The 22,048-nt window shown below is 34.2% G+C and overlaps 1 protein-coding gene across 5 annotated transcripts in view; it reads left to right on the forward strand.

The window, feature by feature from the left end:
• MEF2A (myocyte enhancer factor 2A) overlaps positions 1-22,048 on the forward strand; it is a 164,821-nt gene that overhangs the window by 64,664 nt on the left and 78,109 nt on the right. For all 5 annotated transcript variants that reach the window (XM_059912600.1, XM_059912597.1, XM_059912596.1 and 2 more), the window contains exon 3: positions 8,148-8,339. In XM_059912600.1, the coding sequence (XP_059768583.1) occupies positions 8,286-8,339 (54 nt within the window). In that variant the 5' untranslated portion in view covers positions 8,148-8,285. The remainder of the gene's footprint in view (positions 1-8,147; positions 8,340-22,048) is intronic.

A 22,048-nucleotide genomic window follows, 5' to 3' on the forward strand; every position in this document is an offset into this window, starting at 1 on the left:
TTGTTCATAGGGATATTGATCTGTACTTTTCGTGTACTGTCTTTGGTTCGTTATCTGGACAAAGCTGACTTTAGGAAGCGTTTCTTCCTCTTCAGTTTTTGGGAAGAGTTTGAGAAGGATTGGTGTTAGTTCTTCTTTAAATCTTTGGTAGAACCCACCAGTGGAGCCATCAGGTTGAGTATTTTTCTTTTTCAGGAGATTCTTGATTACTTATTCAATTTTCTTACTAGTTGTAGATCTATTCAGTTTTTCCTCCCTCCCTCCCTCCCAGTATTGGTAGGTTTTGTGTTTCTAGGAATTTGTCCATTTTATCTAGGTTATTCCATTTGTTGGCATACGATTGTTAGAGTACTCTGGTACTATGATATTTATTTCTGGTAAGTAATGTCCCCACTTTCAATTCTGATGTAAATTATTTGAGTCTTCTCTCTTTCTTAATCCATCTAGCTGAAGGTTTGTCAATTTTTTTAACCTTTTTCAAAACCAACTTCTGGTTTTACTGATTTTTTTACTCTGTTTTTCTATTCTCTATCTCTGTTCTGCAGTTTATTATTTCTTTCCTTCTGTTAGCTTTGAGTTTTCTCTTGGGGCACACCATCTTAATTACTATAGCTTTATAATAAGTCTGGTAAATGATGGTATGTGAGTCTTTAAGCTTTACCCTTCAAGGTAGCCTTCACTATGCTTATACCTTTGTATTTCCAAATGAATTTTAGGGTAATATTGTCAGTTTCTGCATATAGTAAAAGAAAACCTGCTGGTATTTTGATTAAGATTGTATTGAATCTCCAGATTAATTTGGGGAGAATTGACATCTTTACAAAATTGAAACTCTGAGAATCTGCAAATGTGAATTTGTTATTTAGTATATTTTAAATTTCTCTCAGGATCAAGATTTTTTGTTTGTTTTCTGTGTTTTGTTTTAGGTAAGTGAAATAATAGCATATTTTGTGTGTGTGTGTGCCACTGGGAACTCTTCAGTATGGAAGCAAAAATTGACATTGAAGGAAAGAAAAGAAGAATTGTTGGAGCGAAGATCTTAAAAGGAAGGAAGGCAGAGTATATGAGACAGATGCTGGTGGGTTGATAGTTGTGATGGCAGGAATTTGAGGAGCTTCTCTTCTGATTGCTTTTTTTTTCCTGTCAGTAGAATAGGTAGCAAAGTTATCAGCTGAAAGTGAGGATTAAGGATGGGTATTGCAGATGTGAGGAGATAGAATATGGTATTAAATAATCAACTAGGAGATTGGGAAATGGAAGATTACTGGGCAGTGTGAAGGGAATATTTAAGGTTTGAGGTCCATGACCTTCATGAATTTTGTCAGATTAATTAGCCTAGTTAGCATGGTTGTTTATTTTTCAGCCATATTCAGCTACATAGGAGCAGGCCCTCCTCAGGGGTGAGTTTTCTCCCAGGAAATGTGGCGGGAGGAGGGAGAGTGGGAGCCAAGGGACTAAGGATATATGAAAATTAAACTGGATAAGGAGGCATGTAAGAAACATAGAGTAGGTGAGGGACAGTGAAAACATAGTAGGCTTAATAAATTGTGGGACCTAGTGGGATCAAAGGATTGTTGGAATTAGGTTATTAGAGTCTGTAAGCTGGAAATACAGGAGGTGGTGGTTAGAGTCCCACATGCCAATTTAATTTCATGCCAGTAAATAATTTACTGTACTGTCAGATTTTTGTTGGTTATTATATTGATACTAATCTTTGTGTGATAAATATATGTATAGGACAGTCCAGATTCCTTTATCTACGACCTTTGGGGCCAGATATGTTTTGAATTGCTTCCTTTTTTCCTCCATTACTCTTTTCAGGAGTTCATCAATTTTTATTTTTCAAAAAACTAACTTTTGGCTTTGTTGATCTCTGTTGTATGTTTGTTTTCTATTTCATTACTTTTTGCTCTTACCTTTATTTCATCATTTGTACTGTTTTGGGGTTTAGTTTGTTCTTTTTGTTACTCTTCAGATGGTTGCTTAAAACATTGGTTTTTGGCCTTTCAAGTGTATATGTATTTTAAAGCTAAAATTTTTCCTCTTAAGAATAGTTTCAGCTGCATCCTATACATTTTAATAGGAAGTGTTTTAATAGCATTCCATTAAAAATTTTTTCTAATTTTCACTGTGATTTCTTCTTTGACCCATGGGCTATTTAGAAGTTTATTGCTTAATTTTCACATATATAAGGATTTTCTAGTTATATTGTTGTTATTAATTCATAGCTCAATTTGAGCTCAGAGAAACATGTCTGTCCTTTGAAATTTGTTAACACTTAGTTTTGGTCCATCATGTGGTCACTTTTGGTAAATGTTTTTTACGTACTTACAAAGAATGTATTTTCTGCATTTGTAAGGTTTAATGTTCTATATGTCAGTTAGGTTGTTAATTGTAAAGTTCACATCTGTTCTGTTTCTTCTAGTCTGCTTGTTCCTTGTTTTGGTGTGCTTGTTCCTTTCTCCTTTACTGAGAAAGCTGTGTTAAAATCAACTTACTAGAATTGTGGACTTCACGTAGTTCTTTTCATGTTGGCTTTATATACCATACTCTAGTTTCTTAGTTTAAGTTTATTTAGAAAAAGTATTTTTTAATCTGTAAAATTCAGTACAATATTTTAGCACACTGGTCTATGGGGGAAGTCACAAATTACCTTCCAAATGTAATTTGTTGAACATTAGAAGCACGTGTAGACATTTTGAAACATTTGCTTAGTGTCAACAAAGGGAATATGCATCTCTGATGTTTCTGGCAATGAGAAAGATGTTACAGTATTGTAAGCTTTTGAGCTATTATCTGCCGTATGTGTTTGTTTTGATTAAATTTCTAATTGCCTTTCATATTTGGTCCTTGATTTTGCTTAAATTTGTAGAATGCCCCAAACATGTTGAGAAAATGTTAAATTGTGGAGAAGGAAAACAAAGCCAGGGAGAAAGTTATTGCATATGAAGTCATATAGTGTGCATTTTACATCCTAACCATGATAATTTACTATGGTAAATGGACATTTTCTATGTTTAGTTAAATTTTCAAAGAGAAGTGATTGGAGGTTATCAGTTGATATGTAACATAATTTTTCCTATTTAAAATATTGGAAAACAAGTTCCTGGTTAGGGTTTTGCACAGAATATCTGCTTTTCAGGAAAAGATACCTGATTTAGGTGCTACCAGGTGCATTCAGATTTAGAATTGCTGTGCCTTCCTGGTGAATTGAACTTTTATTGTAATGAAATATCCCACTATATTTTTATCCATATCTATATATATCTATCTCATGCATCAAAGTTTTCTATGGTACAGTATAGCCACACAAGCTTTCTTTTGGTTTGTGTTTTACAAAAGATATCTTTCTCCATGCTTTTATGCTTATTCTTTCTATATCCCCATATGTCAGATATATTCTCTATAATCATCTTATAATTAGGTTTTATTTTTTTAAATCTAATTTGGATTATTTATTAATCCATTTTTCCCCTCTGTTAGCTTGTTAGCTGTACAGGTGGCTCTTCATGTCCGCGGGTTTTGTACCCGTGGATTCAACCAACTGTAGATTGAAAATATCCAGGAAAAAAAATTCCAGAAAATTCCCAAAAGCAAAGCTTGAATTTACTGCATGCCAGCAACTATTTACATAGCATTTACATTTTATTATGTATTATAAGTAATCTAAGGATGATTTAAAGTATATGAGAGGATGTGTGTGGGTTATATGCAAATGCTATGCCATTTTATATAAGGGACTTGCGCATCCTCAGATTTTGGTATCCTCTCAGGGTCCTGGAATCAATCCCCTACAGATACCAAGGAACGACTATATATACTCTTACTGTCTTTCTAGTGGTTATCTCAGAGATTACCACATGCATCTTTCATGTTTTGAAGTCTAAAGTAAATGAGAACTTTTTCCATTTCCTAATCAATGAAAGTGTTTTAGAACACTTTAACTTCATTTACTACCCTTCCCAATTATGTATTGTTGTTCATTGTAATATTTTAAATTCCACAAAATACTGTCATTATTTTATTTAGTCAGTATTCATTTAGAGTTACATATTTAACCTGTTCATTATATTTCATTTTTTTGGTGCATATCCAAGCTGTATCTGGAATCCCTCTTTTCCTTCTACTTGAAGAAGTCTCTTCAGTGTACCCTGGTGACAAATTTTCTGATTCTGTTTGGCTAAAAATGTCTCTATTTTGCCTTCATTTCTGAAGGGTATTTTTTTTTTTTTTTGCCAGATACAGAGTTCTATTTTGGCATTTCCCCTGTTCCCAGCACTCTGAGGATATCATTTTGTTGTCTTTTGGCTTCCATTATTTATTTAAAGGAGCCAGCTATATCTTACTGTTACTCTTTTTTTTTTTTTAATTTATTTATTTTTGGCTGCGTTGGGTCTCCGTTGCTGCACGCAGGCTCTCTCCAGTTGCGGCGTGCAGGCTCCAGGTGCACGGGCTTCAGTAGTTGTGGCTCTAGAGCGCAGGCTCAGCAGCCGTGGCCCACGGGGCTCAGTTGCTCCGAGGCATGTGGGATCTTCCCGGACCAGGGCCCGAACCCATGTCCCCTGCATTGGTAGGCGGACTCCCAACCACTGCGCCACCAGGGAAGCCCCTTACTGTTACTCTTAAAGTTAATATATTTTTAAATTTTTCTGGCTGCTTTTAAGGTCTGTTTGTGGCTGTTTCTGTCTCTTTGTTTCTGTCCCTCCAACCTCCCCCTTTACTTTGATTTGCCTAAGTGTGGTTTTCTTTGTATTTGTTTTGCTTGGGAGTTTGTAGATCTTCTTGAGTCTGTGGCTTGATGTCACTGATCAGTTTTTTAAAGTTTTAAACTATTAGGTCTTTAAATATCTTTTCTTTCTCATATGTTCTCGCCTTCCTTTCTGGGACTCCAGTTACATGAATTTTGGATCTTTTCTTCATGTTTCATAATATTTTCACACTCTTTTCTGTATTTCCCATTCTTGTGTCTTTTTGGGCTTTAGTGTATTTTCTTCTTTCCTATCTTCTGGGTCATTGGTTCTTTCGTCAGCTGTATCTAACCTATTGTTAAACTCATCCATCAATTTCTCAATTTCTGTTTTTAAAATTGTATTTTTCAGTTCTCTGTTTTCCATGTTTATAGTGTTTGCTAAAATTCTTCATTTAAAAAAATCCTTTTAACACATTAAATTAACTTATTTTAAAACTGTTTTCTGGGATTGCCTGGTTTTGCAGTGGTTAAGAATCTGCTTGCCAATGCAGGGGACACAGGTTCGAGCCCTGGTCCGGAAAGATCCCACATGCTGCGGAGCAACTAAGCCCGTGCACCACAACTACTGAGCCTGAGTTCTAGAGCCTGCGAGCCACAACTGCTGAGCTCGCACGCCTAGAGCCTGTGCTCTACAACAAGAGAAGCCACCACGATGAGAAGCTCGCACACCACAAAGAGTAGGCCCCACTTGCCACAACTAGAGAAAGGCCACGTGCAGCAACAAAGACCCAGCACAGCCAATAAATAAATAAATAAATAAAGCTGTTAAATCTGGTCAAAAGTATGGATCATTAAAAAAAAAAAAAACTTTTCTGCTAACACCATTATCTGAATCTATTAGGGGTCTATTTCTGTTGCCATTTTAAAGTCTTAGTTTTCAGTCAGATCTTGATGAGTTTTTTTTTTTTAGACATTTCATATGAAAAATGATAGGATAATTTGAATTTTGGAGTCTTCTTGCTGATAAGATTTGCTTTTGCTAAAACCTTTTGGGAAGATTTTACTGGCATGCAGCTAGGCTAATGATACTAGGTAGCCCAGATTACCTCAGTATAATCAGATTGAGAAGATTGAAGCTATTCTTCTTTCCTTTTGTGGCCTGGTCTATTTCTGGTTTACCTTTTACCTAGGATAAAAGTAGTAGTCCTTTAGATTCCCTCCAGCTTCCCAATGTGTTTACTGGAGCTATTCCTCCTAGCCAGGCTCTGAATTGAATTTTCGTGTCCCCACCCAAAGAAGTGTGGAAAACTCTGCTTAGCTTCTCAGCCTCTCAGCTAGTGTTTTTACAATCTACGAATGATTCTAGGGGAAAACGAGTCTAAAGTCTGGCCCCACCTGTTTCTTCTAGGTCCCAGCCCTGCAAATTCTCACTGTCTTGAAAGTTCTTCAGTTGTTTTAAACAGATTACTTTTTGTTTTGCTTTTCTAGTGATTCTCAGGGAAAGACTGGTTTGAAGCAACCTACTCCACCACTGTCAAAAGCAAAATGCTCAGATATGTTCAGAATTTTTCAGATTATACAACCTTATAGGAGTTAACATATTATCTCTGTGGTGAAATGTGTGAATATTTACGTTGCCTGCTACAGTGCAAGTTTTCATAATGGGAATTGGATGTGCTGTGATCTATTAGAGAACATGATTTGGAGTAAGCCAACTTCTATTGTTTATATTGCAGCCTGTTGAGAAAACAGAAATACTCTACAGCACAGCTGCTTGTTTAATTGATTCCTACCAGTGACTAGCCATCTTTCATTTCCTCTCATGTTTCCTGCTCGTTCTTGTCATAGGGTTTTTGCACATGCTATTCTGTCTGCCTAGTAAGTATATCTGCATATGCAGGTTTGAGTATGAAGCAGTTCTCAGTGAAGCCTGCAGGTTTGAGTATGAAGCAGTTCTCAGTGAAGCCTGCCCTGACCATGAATTTAGGTCAGATAAATGAACTTTTGTACAAACTCATTTATATGATGGTTTGGCTAATGTCTGTTTTCCCTTACTAGACTCTGGACTGTGAGATCAGAAATTATGCCTTTTTTCCTTGACCATTGTATCATATGTACCTAGTTCAGTGTTTGGAAGTACCTGTTTTGCAAGTAGGTGATCACTGAATAGGTTATTAGTTGTTAATAGATGATCAATTAATATTTGTATAAATAAAGAAATAACAGAATGAATAAGGGAAGATATGTAAGAAATGCTGTGCTGATGATAATGATGGTTGTGATAGGAATTGGAAACTCACTGCTTTTGAGCAAAAGCCAGATTTAATTAAATACTGGATTTGCATAGTACAGTTGAAGTTTTATAGAGTTACATGTACAATATTAAAAATACTTCAAAAAATTCCCTTGAGAAATTGTTATTGTGTTATAACATTTGTCTCCCATCCCCCATCCCTCTGTAAGTATTTTATTGTGTAAGTTTTGAAAGCACTGGGTTTTTGACACAGCTATCATTCAGAGCATGACAAGTTATATCATTGCCATTCTACTGTAGAGATAAATGGAATAAAAAATCGTTGTTTTTGAAAGATTCAAAGTCTCAAAGGGAAATGATCTTGGAATTTATACACATGTACCCACAAAATAAGGTGCTATGATTTATTCTACCAAGGGGAATTGGTCTTGGCTTCATCAGGGTGGTGCCATTCAAACTGAATCTTGGCTGATAAGGAGGAGATAATTAAATGGCTAAAGGAATAGTGTTTCATTTAGGTGCATATTATTATGAAAGTATATAATGTCTTTGTGGATTGACAAATAGTAATTTTGCTAGTGGCTAGGGCAATTTGCAAGAAGAATTTGTAAAGGCAGATTGGGGCTACCCAGATTATTAGTTCATCCTTTGACATGGAGGCTATCAAAAGCTTTTAAGGATATTCCATAATGTTTGAGAGTAGAAATTCTAGAGCCAGACTCCCTGAGTTCATATTCCAAGCTCTGCCTCTTACTAGCTGTGTGACCTTGGACACATTACTTAACAGCTCTCTGCCTTAATATCCCTATTTATAAAATGGAGATGATAATTATAACTCAGAAGACTGAAGTTATGATTGAATGAGTTAAGGCATATTAGGTACTTAGAAAAGTGCCTGGCACATAGAAAAATCTCAGTAAGTGTTGCTCTTGTTTTGCTGTTATTATATTCATTGAGGAAAAGCTCAAAGGTTATATATAATTGCACTCTTTTAGCCAGAACTAGAGGCATGAAAAGTTTCAAGAGATATTTTAAGGGTAAAATTAACAAGGCTTCAACTTGTTTACTAATTTTACGTAATGAAAAATTTCAACTAATAATGCAGTCTGTGTGCACTATAAAGGCAGGTTTGAAATTTGTATAACATTTTCATGAGTTGCAAACTTATAGAACTTAAATTTTCTAATTTGTGTTTTCTTTTAGATCTTATAGAAAATTTCAGCTGTAGCCCTTGAACTAGAAGCTGAAATAATAGAAGCTGTGTACCATGCATTAGGGTATTGAAGAAAATTAATTTTTGAATTAAATATTTGGAATATAAGGAAGGAAAGGTGACTGAAAATGGGGCGGAAGAAAATACAAATCACACGCATAATGGATGAAAGGAACCGACAGGTAAATGAAAATTTTAATTTATCTATTTAATCGGTGTAAATTTTTTAAAAAAGGAGTGTGGGATAGAATGGTTGATTTTTTTTTAAATTAATTTGAAGTCTAAATATTTTTATTTCCGGACTACGTTAAACATTTAGCAATCAAAAGCTTTTGACTTTTCATCATGTGCTTTAAAGAAACTTTTTTTCTTATTATAGCAATCGTTTTTGTTAATTATAGAAAACATAAATAAGCAAAATAGGAAAAGTAAAATCACTGCAATTCTACTACTACCATCCATTGTGTAGGTTTATCATAATATATTTAGTCTTCTGTACACTTGATTATGTTTGTTAGTTTTCCATATATTGATGATTATTTTAAATTACCACCTCTGTTGTCATAATTAGGTAATACCTAAGTTAACTGTGGTTATCAGTGAATGTGTTCTGGTCAGTTAGATTTTCCGATTCACCAACAAATAATGAGAATTTTTTTACAACTCTTATTATCACAAATATTTCTAAGTCATTTATGTATATATCTCACCTTTAATTGATAAAATATGTTGAACTTAATTTTCACTACAATTTCAGTAAACCCTTCCAAATTCAGGGTAATTATAATGATACTGGTATATGAAGCCCAGAAGTTGTAAGAGTTTAAAGCAGGAGGTGGCAAACTATGTTCCATGGGCTGGCTGCCTATTGTTTTTTTTTATAAATAAAGCATTATTAGGACATTGCCATGCATGTTTGTTTGCATATTGTCTTTGGCTGCTTTCACACTAAAACAGAGTTGAGTAGTTGCCCCAGAGACTGCATGGCCCATAGACCTAAAATCTTTACTCCCTGGCCCTTTAAGAAAAAGTTTGCCAATCCCTTCGTTTAAAGGAAAGAAGGAAAAATAATATCATAGACTATTGTAAAGGAACTACTATTGAAAGCATATGCAGAAGGGAGGGATGCTATCTCCAGAAAGGTTGCATATCAGAAGTTTCAAGAACAGCTGGTTTTTGGAAGCTTACCAGGAATAGAACAGTACTGAAGATGTGTTCTGTAAAGTCTGAGTAGTAGTTCATCCAGTAATACAAAACTCAACTGAGCAGCTGGTAAAGAAGTTAGTGGAAGTGATTAGGGTTGCTGATAGACCGAATTGAAGAGTTCCCTTGTTTCAGCTCATGAAGATTCCTTAGCTAAAGTGTTAAGGCTCACACAGTATGATTCGTTATGAAGGTCGATAAAATAGGGAAGACTGATAAAATAATCATACCATCATTCCCAAGGAATGATTCTAGCAAGATTGCAAGTAAATTTCCCTTCACAAGTCTGAGGATTGTGACATGTAGAGGGGGCATGGGGACCTGTTTCATGATCATGTGCAGCGTAAATGTAAAATAGGATTTATTGGGGAATAACGTACAAGCAGAGGATTAGCAAAGCACCTAAGATCCCTTCAGCTCTCGGTATCCCATACAGAGTCACGTTTAAATTGAGCATAGATAGACTAGAACAACTAGTGGAAAGGACTCCACATGTTTAGAGGGAAAGGACAACTAGGAATATGTAAGTGACTGTGTAATGGGAACTTTTTAAGTTAAGGAAATGAGCTGGTTAAAAAAATGGAGCCTGCCACTATATCTCAGCAACTAGAAATAGCCTATTCCTGTGTTGAATTTACCTGCTAAGTCAGCTTCTTGCCAAGCTGCCAAATGGGACAAGGGTATCTGAATTTCTCCTCAGATGATTTTGGCAAAAAAAATGCAGAAAAGATATAAAAGAGGTAGTTGGGTAGTTTATTTTTAAGGTTAGATTAGGAACAATTTGTCATAAACTAAAAGGGTATCTTAATTTTACTGATTTTGGAATTTGTAGATTCTGAGTTAAAAGTTTCATTATTCTTGCATTAAAGAGGAAAAATCGTTCCCATGCAGAAGAGATGTCATTTATTTCATCCAAATTTGAATACCTACTTTATCTGAGAGACTGCTAGGCACTGGGAACTCATTAAATACATTTTAAGTGTATTGCAAGTAGAAGTAAGCTTAGGTGATAGGAGTGTTTATGGAAGAAACCACCAACCTCTGATGGTGGGGTAGTTCAGGGAGCAGTTACTGAAGGAGGTAATAGCAAATAGAGTTTTGAATTACTAGAGTTTTTGAGCTAGTAAGATAAATAACACACTTAAAGTCATTGGAACATCACGTGTTCTTTTGCGCAACATTATGTTTGTGAAATTCATCATTGTTGTTGCATGGAGATGTATTTTATACATTTTCATTGATGTATAATATTCCATTGTGTGAATAGAACACAATGTATATATTTATTCTCTTGTAAATAGGCTTTTGGGTTTTAGATCTGCTATTCATTTGGAATTTGTTTTTGTGTGTGGTTTGAGGTGTAGGGGTCAAAATTTGTTATTTTTCAGATGGATTTTCAGTTGACCCAGTGCAATTTATTGCAAAAACCATACCAAGGAAGCAGAAAAGAACACATGCTCTTCATAAAAAACTCAGCAACAGGCATAATTAATCTATGATGCTAGAAGTTAGGTTAATGATCTTCCTTGGGACAAGGTGATAATGACTTGGAGACAGGACAAAAGAGTGTTTCTGGGGTGGTGCACCGGCGTATGCTAGATATAAGGCCATATTCTTTTCTTCGAAAATTCACTGAGCCACACACTCAGGATTTGTGAGCTTTCCTTTTATGTTATGCTTTAGTACAAAGTTTACATTTTGAAAAGAATTAGACCAAGAAGGACAAACACACAGTTTCATCAGAAGCTTCTAAGTGGAAGTGAAGTCTTTCATCCCTCTAAAGTTTTGGCATCTTCAGTCCTTTTTGCTTCAGCAGCTTTCTCATGTCTTAGAACAGGTATTTGGTGTGTTCCACTCTTTTTGTAGTTGATCTCAGTGGGTTCTTTGGTCTTCCACCAGTCACTCCATTTTACTTAGAGACAGACATCCTCTTATATTTTAAATAAAAAATGAAATAGAGTTAAAAAATTATTTTAAGGCAGAATACAGAGAACAAACAATACCACAAACACTGTTAGTTTTATTATCCAGAAGTAGTGTATGTCAATTCTGACATATTTGCTGCAGATATCTTTCCTTGTAAAAGAAAAAATTAAAAATTTACTGTCCTCTATAATTTTTCCTAGTCTCATTCCTCTTTGCTTCCCCAAAGTAACCCCCATCATGGATTTAATTTGTATTTTCTTTATTATTTAAGCACATATTACTGAATATTGTTTCAACATGGTTTAAAAATTTTACATAATAGCATTATTATCTGCACATGCTTTTTCACTAAATGTAGTGTTTTGGAGAGTTGTCTATGTAATTCATTTATTACAACTAGTTCGTAGGAAAGAATATGCCTCAATTCATTTATCAGTACTTCTATCAAAGAACATTTAGGTTGTTTCCAGTTTTTTAGAAATTTTGCTGCATATGTTATGTTAGAAATGATGCTAAAGCTACATCTCTCTCACTTTATTTTTTCATTTTTTTAAATATATTTTTTTGTCTAATGAAGGTGAAATGTTACCTGTTTTTGTGATTTGCCCATTTTTTGCTGGATTGTTGATTTTTTTCTTAGAAGTTCTTTATATATTCTAGATATTAATTCTGTATGTACTTAATCTGTTTCAAATAGTATCTTTCAGTCTTTACCAAAACACTTTATAAACACTTTAATGATAGGACGTATTACAGTGTTTTATAGTAGTTTATATTGCCTTTACCAATAGATTGTGAACACTTTAAAATGTGTTAAGGCTTTGCTTAATTTCCTAAATCATGATCAGTTTTTGGTAAATGTTCCAAGTGGACTTGAGATAAATGTGTATTTTAATTGTTGGATGCAGGATTCTACATATGTCTATTCAGTCTCATTTTGTGTTCACATTATCTGTATTCTTTGTTTTTTTTATGTAATTGGTTTTGGCTCATTGAGACCTGTCAGTAATTGCACTTACCACAATGATGGATTTGTCAATTTCTCTCTATATTTTATTAGCTTAATACATATTGTTTTATATATTTGGGGAATATTTCATTAGGCTCATACATATTTAGAATTGTTATATCTTCTTGGTGAATTTTTTAATACATATTGACTTTTTCTGTCCTCAGGAAGGCATGTCTGTCTTAAATCTACTTAAATCTACTGTCTCACATTAATATAGCTACAGCTTTCTTTTGGCTAGTATTTTCTTGATAGGTCTAGTTCTCTACATTTACATTCAACCTATGTCTTTATGCTTTAGGTATATCTTTTGTAAATAGTATGTGGCTGGATTTTGTTTTTTATCTAGTCTGATAATATATCTTGACTCTCCATTTTACGTGGATCTTATTCTTTGTCATCCTTTGTATATATATTTGGACTGATTTATACCATCTTAGTTGATTATTTCAATTTACTGTGAGAACCTGATAGATAGAGGTCCTGGAGGTAAAACTCACAAAAGTGTAGGTATGCCCTCCCAAGACTGGGTCCCCCTAGAGTTCTTAACTTTTGTACTTGTCCACAGTGATCCTCTAGCAACTCATCAATTACAGTTAAGATTTTCCTGCCCCTGTACTGGTTCCTCTGGAGGTTTCTGCTCATGGCTCTGGTAATTTATGATTTGTAGTATCTGCCTGTCTGTCTCCAGTTTGGGAGGTAGAAGTTTCCCTGGGACCTCAACTCTCTGAGGGATCTAAGAAGAGTTGTTGATTTTTCAGTTTGTTCAGCTTTTTACTTGTTGTTAGGACAGAGTGGCGACTTCCATGAGTGTTAAGTGCTGAAGCAGAAACTCAAAGTCTCTCCTGGACTTTTAAATTCAACAGTGAAATAAAGTATGTCTAAATATATATGATGTGAAAATCTTTACAGGTACTTGGGATTTAAAACATAGAAGGTCTTTTAGAGATGGTACAGTTCAACCTTCTTGAGTTCAGAGAATTATATTAGTCCCAGATTTTACACAAAATCAGGAAAGCTGGTTAGGTTAAAGCCAAATGTGTCTCAGTTTATAGAGGCACTGAATTTTGTAGTCTAGCCCTTTAGTCCTATTCTTTTTCTTTATAGTTATTACAGTACTGGAGTAAAATGACAATTTAAAAATAAAATTTATGGGACTTCCCTGGTGGTCCAGTGGTTAAGAATCCGCCTTCTAATGCAGGGCACGTGGGTTTGATACCTGGTCGGGGAACTAAGATCCCACCTGCTGTGGGGCAACTAAGCCCGCACGCTCCAGAGCGTGCATGCTACAACTAGAGAGCCTGCGTGCTGCAACTAAGACCCAATGCAGCCAAATAAATAAACATTAAAAAAAATTTTTTAATAAAAATAAAATTTGTTTATTTTGCCTGATACTGAAATAGCTTTATTAATACTGATATTTTAAAAATTTCATAATATTTAAAATAAAATGAAATTAAATGTTTAATATGTTTCAAGTAAAAAAATTTTTAAGCCTTTGTTTGAAAACAAAGATTCAAATTTATAGGAGGAATTCTTAGTAATTAAAGGAATGGTGGCTGCATTAATCCTGACTCTTCCAACATAATTTCTCCAAAAATAGATACAGAAAAACAAGAAGAACAAATAAAATTACATAAAACCTACAATCTTGGCACAACTAGAAGGCAAAGCCTATCTAAATCTTACATTACCTCCAAGTAGAATATTATTACTAAGTCACAGTGTGCTGTTTCTTGAACTTCTACTGTAAGTCTTTGAGGTGAGCAAGCATACATCAGGAAAAAGTGTGTGGGAAAGGAGAAGAGGAAACCTTGTAGCTGTCTTAAGATTGATTTGAAATCACTACAAAAAGAGGAATTCTACCCTAAGTCCAAAAATTCTGAAAAATACTATTTGTAGGTCAGAAGAGACCACAGGTAAAGAAAGGGCTTAAATGTATGTAGTGCTCAAGGAAGTATTATATATAGTCTTGAAAAGGTAACTATTTGAGGGAGAAGAGGGTAAAAAGGAAGGCAAAGGTACTCTTTGGAGAATGCTAGTTGAATGGAAATGAATATATGGATATATGTATATATCCTTCAAGACAAAAGAATATGCAAATATATATATAAATATATATATATATATATTTATCAAAGGACACAAAGCTCTTCTCCCCACTGCCAGTACCCCCCCCAAAAGCCTTCCATTAAAGGGACCATACTTAACTCCTTTAGAAGGAGAGGTGCTCTTGAACTAAGAGTATTTTAAACCACCCCCCACTGTTTGTTCTTTCCATAGATATTCAGTGATGCAAGCAGTATTCTCCTATATATACTATTATAAAGAAGAAAACAAAATGATATTTACTACTATTTGGGTGATAAGATTGTTCCCCCAACAATGAAAAAGTGGGAAAAAACTGCTATATGACTTTCCAACCTGCAATAAATTTCCTTAAACAAGTATTTAGGAATATTACAGACAAAAAAATCATGATTCAGAATTTTGAAATACTAAGAATGGAAGTGGATTTTTTTTTTAAAGCATGGATGAAACTGAAAGTGATTGAACTCCAGAAAAAAAAAAAGATAAAGTCATATCAAAACAAGGACTAAATTACAAAGTGGCCAAGGAATAATAGATTCAAATGAAACCTTAATATTGATTGAAGGAAGGCAGGGAAACAACTGAATGAATGAATGAAAATGAGATAAGTAATTTCAAAGGGTTTGAGAGAAGTGGTTGAAAAGGGAGCTAGATAAAGAAGATCGAACTTATGTATAAAGAAGATCGAACTTATGTATAATTGCAGTCCCTGAAGAAGAAAAACGAAACCATAGAACTAATATTTAAACTATAATTAAAGTTTTCATAAATAAGAGAGAAAGTAAGATGCCAAGGATTAGGTGGACCTGCAGAGATCAACTCTGATACATATCCTACTGAAACTATTAGATTTTAAGATAAAAAAAAAATCCTCAGGGCTTCTAGGTATAAAACAACAACAAATATATAAGTACAGAGAATTAGACTGGCATCGAATTTTGCAAAATTGAGATAATAAAGCACAAGGCAACAGTAGAGCAGCATTTTCAAAAAATGCAGGGAAAAAAGTCTGAAGCAAAGATATCATTTGCAGTCAAGCTGTATTCAAATACAAAGATTATAAAAACAAGTTTTAAACATACTAGAGCTCAGGGAATTCTGTACTTATGAGCTGTTAGTGTGCCATCTAGTAGAGGATAAGCTTTATACAACTGAGAGATGTCTGAGGAAATAAGCAAAAATATACATGATCAACATTTAATATACTTAACTATAGATTTTAGCCTAAAGCAAGAGTGGGGGCAAGGGTGGAAGAATAATATGTTATATATTATTTATTATATGTTACTTTTTTGTGATAAAATAGAAGTAATGCAACAGACATGGTAAGAAAGGAGAGGGAAAGAGGAAAGTAGAATAAGCACACTGGTTATTGTTTAGGCAATAGGTGGGAGTTAAAGAATATCATTAAGATTTGACACACCAAATAGTGAAAGATTAAACATGAAAACAGGAGACCAAGGGCATTTTTAAAAGCTGTAACTACAAAGGTAACCACTAGAACAAAAATGCTAATCTTTGTTAAATTTTTTTAACATAAAAGAGCAAAGAAAACACCTCATTTAGAGAGAGGAAAAAAATAGGAAATATATATAATATGTATAAGCATTAAATATTTATTAAAGTATTAAAATGATGATGAAATCTCTAAGCATTATCAGTCATATCAGTAAATGTAAATGGGACTGACTCTTTATTAAGAGAAAAAACATTTCCAGTTTAGTTCACAAGCTCCAAATATAGGCAAAAAGAGACACACCTAAAATGGAATAATCAGAAAGACTAAAAATAAAGGTATGGGAAAAGGTATACCAGACAAATGAAAACAATGAGAAAACAGATTATAATCCTGATATTAGACGATGTAGGATTGTAGACAAAAAAGCATTAAATGGGACAAAGAAAGATACTTTTCAGTGCTGAAAGCTGTAATTCACCTTGAAGATGTAAGAATTAGGAATAATGGTATACTAAATACTACCTTTATCAAGCAGAAACTGAAAGAGATACAAAGAAACATAAATGGAAACAAACTAGTAATAAGATACTTAAACACAGTAGTCTTAGTATGAAATAGATCAAATGGACAAAAAATAATTGATGGTAAACCAGATCTAAACAGCATAATCAATAAAATTGACTTTAAGTGATATGTTGAACACTACTCTTAGAAAATAGAGTATATAAGGGTACATAGAGCATTCACCAAAATTGATCATATATTACCTAACCAAAGAAACACCAGTAAATTCAATAAAGGAGAATATTACAAACATACGCCGATTACCACGTAGTAAAACTAGAAATTAATTTTGTTTGATGGTTTTTCTGAAAGCTAATTCTACATAAGAATTTCTTTTTTGAAAAGTTTGATGCCAGTCTAACAACTTCTGGGTAAAAAGGGAAATATATAACTAAAATAACATAATTTCTAAAAAAAAGAAAATAGTACACATCCATATTTATGGAATATATTTAATGTAGGAATCAGAAGAAAATTCATAGCCCTAAATACTGTTATTAACGAAAGTATAGTAAGGCTGTGAAGAAGTAGGCAGTCCTGTGCATTGCAGATGGGAATACAGATTTGTATAGCCATTTGAGGGGACGGTATTTAACGATATCTTACCAAAATTATGTATGCATTTATCTCTTGACCCAGTCCTTCAGAGTATCGATAAAAGAACTGCCTTTTGTTTCTAGATGGTAGGTTTGTTTTTCATAGTGTGGCTTAGCAATTTTAAAACTACTTAAAATGTAATCTAAGATTGAGCAAATAAGTAAGTGTATTGTGGATAATGGGAGCTGGGTTTCTTACTGTCAGAGAAGGGAGTTAGAGCTATGGAAAGGGAGAAGCCTGTGGTAAACCCTATGACGTAGAATTAGAATTGGAAGTATCATGAATTTTAATATATTTTGATAAAAACAGAAACATATTGAAGTGTGTTTGTGTGTGTATGTGTGTACGTATACATATTTCCTAGTTCTGTCTGTTGAGAGGGCCTAGAAACAGTGACATCCGAGTAACTTATCCTCCATATCTTAGTTTCTAAATACAGTTCTCTACCAAAAGGAATCAGAGCTTCCTGGTGAAATGGCTGATTCTAGGGCTGGGGCAGGGAAAGAACAGGAAGAGCCTGGAACATTTGACTGTGCCAGGAAGTTCAAAGAATACTGGGAGCATGTCAAATGGACACAGGAAGCCGACATAGTGGATCTCTCACTGCTGAAATAAAAGACAATTTGAACATCAGAATGAGTAAAGATACGAATGAATTATAACCCATAGAATAAAATAAGAATCCATGAGTTGTTGCTGACATGAATGAATGAATGAATGAAGGGAAAGGAAAACTCTCACAGTAAAATGCCAGTTAGTAAATGTAGATAGAAAATGTAATGGAATTAGAAAATTCCCATTTGACAACCATTGTGGTAATAATTTTTCAGGCAGTATTCATCAGTGGATGCAAAAATCAGTTTGTTAAAGTTTGATGAGAAAACAAGATATTTTCATAGAGATCTTCACAATATACTTACTAATTATAGGGGGAAAATAGTAGCTTTGCTGGGGAGAAAAACTGGCAGACACTGCCTTAATCAAGCTAACAATACTATTCAGGGGGTAAATAGATATGTGGATTTTCATGAGATGTATTGAGGACACATTGCTTCTAAACTATTCCTGTCCAAAATGTACAATCTGAATATAATCAGAAAGAAACAACAGACAAAGCCAAATTGAGATACATACCACAATATAAATGACCTGTATTCTGCAAAAGTGCCAAGGTCCTGAAAAAGAAAGACTGAGAAAGTGTTCCAAATTAAACAGGGTGCAGTTAAACGCAGCATCTGATCCTGGATTGGATTCTGTGCTAGAGGGAGAAAAAAAAGCAAATTTTTTTTTCCCCTATGAAGGAAATTAGTGGGAAAATTGAGGAATTTGAATAAGGTTTATAGATTAGATAATAGTGCTGTGTCCGTGTTGGTTTTTTATTTTGATAATTGTATTTGTCCTTGTTTTTAAGACAGTATTTAGGGGCAAAGGGACCTTATAACCTGCAGCTTAGTCCAGAGGGTTCAGAGAAAAAGTTATGTGTGTTTAGAGAATGCAAATGTGGTAAAATGTTAACAGGTAATTTGGTGGAAGGATATATGAAAGTTTTGTACTACTTTTTTTTTTTTAAACACCTTTATTAGAGTTTGCTTTACAATGGTGTGTTAATTACTGCTTTATAACAAAGTGAATCAGCTATACATATACATGTATCCCCATACCTCCTCCCTTGTACTACTTTTTGAAACTTCTCTGTATGTTTGAAATTATTTCAAAATATAAAAGGATGACAAATTTATAAGAATGCAAAGTTAATTTTATATTACTATTGTCATAAATTGTTAGCAATAAACCAGAGTGTTTAAAAATAGACTTAAGCACTTATAGATAAAATAAAAAGATTTAATTTATAAAGCTTGAAAGTAAAATATTAAGATTGTAGTTTTCACTGTTATGTCTTTGGCTTCACTGTTGAAACGTAAGTGTATTTTGTGCAAATCTTTCTAGTTGCTGAAAAAACTCTCTTTGACCTTACTGTAGTTGGAGTAAGCTGGAGGAATGGAGGAGAGGAGGTTGTTATAAGCTAGGTCTCCTCCACTAACTCCATCCTTCATCTTCAACTCCTTCTAATTGATAACTTCAGAGAAATATTTTTTATAAGTATTTTTGGAAAGGACAACAGGGTTTGTCCTAATTTTCCTGTTAGTGAACTTAAGTTTTTGTTTTAGAGAATTTTCTTCAGGCATGCTTATTGGATATTCTGAAGCAGTATTGCCTGTCTCATGTCTTGTTCATATCTTACTTATTTTGAAAGTCTTTGACTAGAGTAGGAATTATTCTTGCAATAAATGCTTTCCTTTGCTGATTGTCATTTTCTTCAGTTACTAGGAGTATGGTAAAAACATTTTCTAGCTGCACCTCTGCTGAATTCAAAATTTTAATGCAGCAAGTACATCTGGGTGCATCTCAAAATATAAATGATTTTGATTTCATTGTTTTAAAATAGTATATTTTAATAGTGGTATTCTTATATTCACTATATTCTTACAGCGGTATAATAACTGCTAAGATTTTGAAGAACAGTAATACAATCAGTTTATAAAAATTTAAAACTTTTAAATGACAGATGATATGTAAACAAAGAATATATAATTGAGAAATTTGGAAAAGTATAAAACATGGTTAATATACCTGTACAAGGAGCTCTCAGACAAGTAATAAACAATTTATAAAATAAGAAAATGATCAAAAGATGGGCAGCTTAGAACAAACAAATCTCAAATGACAACAAATATAAAAAAGAGATGTTTAGTCACTACTAGTTAGGAAAATTCATATTACAGAAACGAGATTTTTATTTTGCACCTAGCAAAAGAGTAGTGACATTTATATGAAAAAATTAAGAAATTATTCAAAAGAGTACCTTAGAACTATACCATCTGACTTAGAGACATATCCACGAGGAGTAGTTAAATGAGTAAAAGAAATAAAACTGACAAGAGTCCCAGTTTTGTAAAATGCTGACAAGATCCCTTATATGTGTATACATCTGAATGTGTATATGATTATATGGTCTTACACAAAAGTGTGGAATGAAAAATACTAAGTTGAAAATGTGGGTTAAGAGGTTTATGTTGGTTCAAGGGAAAATAGGCAAGCAAAACACATTATATTCCATGTATGCATTCATATAAAGTCATATATTTGTGTATTTATATTGTAAGGACTTCTTTAAAAGATTAAATAAAGATGAGAGATTTATTTTTAAAAGGAGAGGGAAGGAACCATTAGAAAGATGTGGTGTGAAAGTGTTCCACAGAGAGGGAAGATAGCAAAGTTCCTAAGGTGGAAAGTAGCTTGTGGTTAAGGAAAACACATGCACATGTATACACACGCACACGCCAGTGCAGCATAATGGGTGTAAGAGGGAGTGATGAGAAATAAGGTAGTTTGAGGCCAGATCATTTATTCTGTTTTCTTAATGAGTTTGGTTATTACTTTCAGTGCAGTGAAAAACTCTAAACTCCTACTTACACATTTTGATTTATGTTTCAAATATATCACTCTGTCAGGTATGTGGCAAATATACTGTGGGTTACAATAGGTAAAGCAGGAAATCTAATAAGGTGATTATATAAATAATACACATGAGAGATTATGTAACTTAACCTAGGGCGATATAGTGGTGTAGATAGAAGTGGATAGATTTGGGATATGTTTTAGAGGTGGAGCTAACACAATTTGCTGAAGGATTGGTAGGGTAGATTATTGTGATAACAGGGATCAAGGATAACTCTTAGATATTATTTGGTTTTGTTTGAATGGATGACGATGGCATTTGCTGAAATGGAGAAGACTGTGGAAAGAGCATATTTGTTGCTTTTAAAATCATGAGGCTGGCTGCAATTACCTAGCAAGGACTGGGTGGGTAAAGAGGAGAAGGGAGCCCAAGTCTAAAGCTCACAGGCACTTCAGTGGGTAGAGGCTGAGCAGAGGAAGAGGATATAGCTCTAAAGGCTGAGAGGAAGCAGTCACTGAAGTAGGAGGAACACCAGGACAGTGTTGTGCCATAAACAACTGGAAAAGAAAATGTTTGAAGAGTGAGAATATGGTCAACTTTGTCAAACGAGATGTATAGTAAGGTAAGAAAAAAAAAATGACCATTGACTTTAATCACATAAATTGAAGGTCACTGTAATGATATTGACAAGTCTTAGTGGAATCTGGGGACTGGATGTCTGATTGCAGTAAGGTTGAGGAGAGAATAGGTGATGAGAAGTTAGAGGCAACAACTATAGACATTTCTTTCAAACATTTTTACTCTGAAGTAGAGCAGAAAGAGAGGTGAAGAGAAGGGGTCGTAACTGAAGGGGCAGCGTGGAGTCAGAGGAGATGCTAGAGCATGTTTCTAAGCTTGTGGTCTTTGATCTGATAGGAAGGAAACCATGATGAGGGAAGAGAGTGTAGCATATGGAGAGGAAAAGGAACAGAGATGTCAATAATGACAGCAGAGAAGGGAGAGTGTGGAAAAGTACAGATGAAACAATTGAATTGATAGATTTGGTGATGGGAAGTGAGATAGTTGCTGCTTATTTCTGTTTTCTCAATGGTTTGAGGCAAGGTTATCAGTGGAGAGTTGATTTGAGAGAGAGCAGGTAGGAAGTAGCTGACCTGGAGAATGGGATAATGGGACAAATAAGCCAAGTTATAATGTCAGGCAGTGTTAAGTGTTGAGATTTATGGTCATCAGTTTAGAAACACAAGGGGGATGTGGGTGTGAGTGTGCACGCACACTTAATGTTCCCAGTAATTGTCAGCTACTTGCATAAAGATAAAGGGATAATTGGGTAAATGTATGGGGGGTCAGTACTTGGTTGGGGCTGTGCTAAGCAAGTATGTTAATGAGAGAAGAGTAGAGGAGAACAGGAGTGAAAAATAATGATGGACCATGGAATCTAAAGAGAGAAGAAAGGGCATGAGAATATGTAGATAGTAACAAAGTGGTGAGGTCAATGGATTGGAGGACTTGATGAAGGTTAAAGAATTTCTGGAGAGATAATACAAAATAGGAGAGTTGCATAGAAGGCAAAGTGGAATGCGTG

Source organism: Balaenoptera ricei, chromosome 2 (assembly GCF_028023285.1).
Source record: "Balaenoptera ricei isolate mBalRic1 chromosome 2, mBalRic1.hap2, whole genome shotgun sequence".
In the NCBI taxonomy this organism is placed as follows: Eukaryota; Metazoa; Chordata; class Mammalia; order Artiodactyla; family Balaenopteridae; genus Balaenoptera; species Balaenoptera ricei.